The 5,283-nt window shown below is 49.1% G+C and overlaps 1 protein-coding gene across 1 annotated transcript in view; it reads right to left on the bottom strand.

Annotated features, from left to right (window-relative positions):
* Drp2 (dystrophin related protein 2) overlaps positions 1–5,283 on the bottom strand; it is a 53,954-nt gene that overhangs the window by 7,681 nt on the left and 40,990 nt on the right. The window contains exons 18-21 of the mRNA XM_005358686.2: positions 2,787–2,923; positions 2,425–2,490; positions 2,125–2,190; positions 1,198–1,341 (exon numbers count right to left, since the gene is read on the bottom strand). Of these exons, the coding sequence (XP_005358743.1) occupies positions 1,198–1,341; positions 2,125–2,190; positions 2,425–2,490; positions 2,787–2,923 (413 nt within the window). The remainder of the gene's footprint in view (positions 1–1,197; positions 1,342–2,124; positions 2,191–2,424; positions 2,491–2,786; positions 2,924–5,283) is intronic.

Genomic DNA, 5,283 nt, shown 5'->3' with positions numbered 1-5,283 from the left:
TCTCCCTACAGCCCCCCCATCTGACCTGCTTCTTCTCTCTACAGCCCCCCATCTGACCTGCTTCTTCTCTCTACAGCCCCCCATCTGACCTGCTTTGAGTGCTCACAATGGTCGAGGAAACACTCCAAAGAGCCAGCCTACTTTTAGGCCCACTACTTCCTGTTGTTTGCGCAAACAGAATCACTCTTGCTAGCATTTCCCAGCGCCGGCTCCCCACTGTTCTAATGGAGCAGTTCTCCAGACCACCCCTAGTGAGGAAGCAGGGTTTTGATTTTAGTTCACACCACTGTATAATGATATGATGTCCTAATGCTCACAACCGTTCACAGTTCACAACATTGCCATTCCCTGCTGCACAGGCTCTACACCACTCGAATCCATCTCCAGCCTGTTCAGGGTGATGGACCACTAGCCATGTGTTTGATCCTGACCATGTCAAGTTTGCGAGAAAAGTTTCGAAACCCCTACCGTCTATTTGTGTGCTTGTCTTTCCTGGACTGGTGACACACACTTTGCAAGCTGGTCCTCACCTGCACTCCACCACTCGAGGCACACTGTTCTAAGGTTTGCCACTCCAAGAGGGGCATGCAGACCGGGAACCCTAACAGCCCCTGACAGCTGGGTAGAAACAGAAACTCAGGCCCCACACCCTGAGGAGTCAGGACTTGCAGCTTCCCAAGCTTTGCAATGTACTACTGTGCACAGCGCTCCCACAGGACTCTGCTCCAAGAAGCTCTGCGCTTGTTACTTGCCTCCCTCTAAGAGCTGTCAACTTTCCTCAGGCCTCTTCCTCTGTGAAATGGCATCCCTGGTACTTTGTCTCTTCTGGTTCGGAAATGCTGTACGTACTGTCACAACCCCCTGGGAAACTTTCATTCAGGATCAAGTAGTTCTTTCAAGTTTTAGTACAGAAAGTTCTTTGGGAGCAAGGCCAGGTTATATTCTCTTCTGCCTTCTTCTAGGGTTCTCTCTGCCTGTATCTAGTGGGTACTTGGAAAAGTCAGGGTTATATTACATCTGATCCTCAAAGTAACCCTGGGAAACTGACATCATTATCCCTATCATACAGACAAGAAAATGGAAGATCATAGGATGTAAATGACTTGATCCAGGTTGTATAACACATGAAGTATCAAGATTGAAACTCAAGGCACCAGCCTCTGGCACCACACAAATTTATGCCCTGGCCACACCTACCGGTTCTCATCTTCTAAATGGGCCAGGATCTTCTCTAGCTCTCCTTTGCTTTCTGTCCCCATGCCACACGGAGCCTGCTGTCCAAAGGCTGGCTCCCTGTCTGTGATGGGGCTGGAGTGTCGCAACAGGTACTGGTCCTCATCTCTGCATGGGTGTAAGGAGAGGAAAGGAGGTGACCAGGTGTTGAACACAGACACAAGTCAGGGAGCCAGTGCTCAGATCCTGGCTCAGCCCCCAGACAAGCTATGCTGGCCCATCCACTTTGAAGTCACGTAAAGAAAGCCAGGCCTCAAGTTCAGGCTTTGGAAGTTGAAAGAGGCTGTATCTGAGAGAGGACTGGGAGATATTTCCAGGATGCTGATGCTTCTGCGATCTTCTCAATAAGAAAATCACTTTTCTTTCTGTGCTGTTGCCATTTCGATGTCCCCTTTTTTTCTCTCCTCCCAGAAGGATCTGAGTCCCAGTCAGGACCAGATTGTCTCATATAGTCAGCTGTCTCTGGACCTTCTTTACAGGCAAGGGACCTCCTTTAAAGATGCAAGGGCACCCTCTCCATGCTCTAACACCAGGGCTCCCTTAGGCCAGACTTCAATTGGGAGTCTCTGCCTTCTCCTAGGGTTGCTGTAGCATTAGATGGGGTTTTGTATCTTGAGCATGAGATAACAGCTCCTTTCTGTAACTTCAGATAGGGGCTCCCCCCCCCAAAGTTAGGCATGGAAGGATGGGATCTTGTGATAGAAGGGGCTTGGGTAGATGGCTCAGTTGACAGATGGAAAATTGCCTCTCTTACTAAACAGTGTAGTCAGGAAGCAGCCTTCCTTCCTCGGAGAATCAAGGACCCTAGCCACCAGCCTCCCATTCTCAAACAGTGACAGAAGGATCCCAAGGACAGCTATTTCTGGAAAATTAGCAGCTGTAGAAACTCACATGCTGTCATCCGGGGACAGGCTGTCATTAAAAAAGGAACAATTTTGACTTTCCATCTCAGCAAGCCTAGAAAGAAAGAGCCACAGTAAGAGAAAAAGCAGGATGTGGGGCCTGCTTCCACCTCCAGCAATCTAATGGCGCAATCTGATAACCGGCTTTGGGACTTTGGGAGCAGGGCCCCCACCAACCACCACTGGCCATGGACAGTTCACTCTGCATCTCCCCTGGTTCATTCCAAGTCTCCTTGCCCTTGGACTTCCGACAGTCCCCACCCCAACTCCCATTGAAAGGCAGTGGTACCTGCTGGCGAAATGCTCAATTCGAGAGTGTGTGTCCGCATGTGGCAACATCGGGGAAGAAGCCGGTCTGGGGGAAAGTAGCAAAGATTAAGAGGACCAGAGGCAACTGAAAGCCTGTCTGTCTGTCAGCACTCCCACACCCTCCCCTGCCAAGATGGTAATCCGATGCAGAGAGCAGATCGAATCCTCCTCTCTTTCTCAGGCCAGAGGCTAAGTCAGACTCAAGCTCAACCGCTTTGTTTGCTAGGGGCTTTCACTTGGGAACTTTCTCCAGCTCATCGGGGACTCAGCCCCTTCACAGCATAAGTGAGCTGCATGAGGCCACCCGCAGCCTCCAGCCTCGGCAAGGCCACCAGTACTCACGTCTCACTGCACTCTGTCTCCAGCACTGACTGCACAGGCAGATAGCCTCGCTGCGGGTGTTTGCTGAAATACTGCTTTGAGCGGAATTTATTCTTTAAGGTCGTGGCGAAGTCCCTCATGTTTTCACTGGATGTGGTCTGCAGGAAGACAGGAACGGGGGACTCACCCTGGTGGCTTCCACACACTATGAGGTGTGTGACTCTTTCACTGGAGTTCAGAATGTGCCTACCATACCCCTCTCTCCAAAAGTCTGTAAGACCATACCCTAAACTCAGAACTCTAGGAAGGTAGACTGGAGGGGTGAGGGCCAGGGTGAAGAGAAAGGAAGATTTTCATCTGAAACTTTAGATGTCTCTATCTGCCGAGTTGTAAGTTTTTACAGTAAGCATGTAATTGCTGCATTTTAAGATATCGCTTTTTGTCATTATGCTGGGCTTGGTTGGGTAAGCATATTGTTGAAAGCTCATGGGTTCTTTGCTGCCGCACAGAGAAGATGTGCTCTCACAGCAGCTGTCCTGGACTTCTGGCCCGCTCAATCTTCCCATGCCCCTTTCTGTGATTGTCCCTAATCTTAGGTGCATGGTTGGTGTTGCAGATCAGCCAGTTGGAGTTGGGCAGCCCACAATCACTTATTATCGACACTTTGAGCAGTTGTGGTGCTCTGTAATAGTACCCATGGTGACAACACCAGCTGACATGCCAACACAGATGGAAACTCCACATGGTCCCACCCCTACAAGAAGAGCTACAAGGGGTGGATGCCCGCTGGGAGAGAAAGAACCATTTTTCTCCGGGGACAAGCCCCCACAGAGGTTATCCCTGGACACGTGTGCACACTAGCAAAGCTAAATGGACTCAGTAGGCTGTATATATGTGCGTGCATACATATGTATATTGTATATATGTGTGTATGTATATATGCACACATGTATATACATGTAACAATTAAAGAAGAGAGCATGCATTTGGGAGGGGACACAGGAAAAGTTGGAGGGGTACAGCATGTAGATGCACTGCTCATTCATGAACTCCTCAAAAAATAAAATTATCATATAAATTTTTTGTAATCATTTTTTATAAAATTTGAAATTTTGTTTATTTACTTTGTGTGTGTGCACGCGCACTTGCACACACTATGATATGTAAGTGGAGCTCAGAAGACACCACACAACCGTTGGTTCTCTTCTTCCACCATGAATATTCTAGGAATCAAATTCAGGCTTGGCAGGAAGTGCCTTTATGTGCTGCGCCATTGTGCTGCTTCCTTTCTATAAGTTCTAGGAACTTGGAGAAGCTGAACAGGAGGCAGAGGACTATCGGCTTACCTCTTCTACCTAGTTTTCTCTGTTTGCCCTTTATAATGTTTTGTGTAAGTGATAATAAAGCAGAATTAAAGGACGTGGCCCCTATTCCCACCAGCTCACACATTCCTGTGCTAAAACAATTGGAAGATAACACCTTAGGAAGGTGGATTATATAGAAACAGGTTGAAAATGGAGCAGCGGATGGGAGAGAGAGCCAGTGAGAGCGGACCTGGGCTTCTGGATGAATCTAAGGGAACAGAAATGTGTACAGACACCGAGGATGGTACTGGAGTGATGGCTCTGAACTTAAGAGCCCTGCAGGTCCTGAGGCTGCGGTTCGAGTCCCAGTACCCACACGGCAGACCACATTGTTTTTTTCACTCTAATTCCAAGGGACCTGACACCCTCTCCTGGCCTCTTCAGGCACCAGGCATGCAAGTGGTCCACAGACAGACGTGGGGGCAAAGCACCCAGATGCATAAAATGAAAAACGAATAACTCTCAAGGACATCAAGGGAAGGAGCTCAGGAGGCTGCACAAGTAGGGGAACCCTGTGGCTGAGCTCACAGGCACGGAGGGAGCTGCTCGGGCAGCTACGAAGGGAAGGCTGACCGTGGAAACTCGGGACAATCTGTGAGTACAGATTAAAAAAAACCTATCTTTTTTCCTTTGAATTGACTGAGCAATTTGAGCACAGGCTTTGGTACTGGCAAGGGGGTAGGACAAAAAAAACCCCAACAAACCAAAATTACAAAGTAGCAAGAAAAGACCCAGTGATTCAGCACAAAAGCCATACAAGAAGCTGCCCAGGAAAAACTCGCATGATAAGAGGAGGGGGTACCTCGAACCACCTTGCGCTTTTTTCCCCCTTGGGACATTATTTCTGCAGCAAAACAGCTAATGACAATTAAAGGGCTAAGAGGGCCCTCAGTCAATTGTGGCCCCAGTGACAGGAAAGTTATGATGGAAGACTAGGGGGGCCTGAATCCCCCAAACCAGTGAATCCCTACTGTTTGGGGAATGTTCCACCAGGAGAGCTGGCATGTGTCAATGCTACACAAAGAGGACCAAAGCCTAGTGTGTGAGAGGCCCATCCCTCCTACCTGGTGCAGAGGACCAAAGCCTAGCGTCTAAGAGATGCCCACCCCTCCCACCTAGCGTCTGAGAGATGCCCACCCCTCCCACCTAGCGTC

Source organism: Microtus ochrogaster, chromosome X (genome assembly GCF_000317375.1).
Source record: "Microtus ochrogaster isolate Prairie Vole_2 chromosome X, MicOch1.0, whole genome shotgun sequence".
In the NCBI taxonomy this organism is placed as follows: domain Eukaryota; kingdom Metazoa; phylum Chordata; class Mammalia; order Rodentia; family Cricetidae; genus Microtus; species Microtus ochrogaster.
Note: the sequence above shows the minus strand (reverse complement) of the source record. Positions and strands in the feature narration are given on the sequence as shown.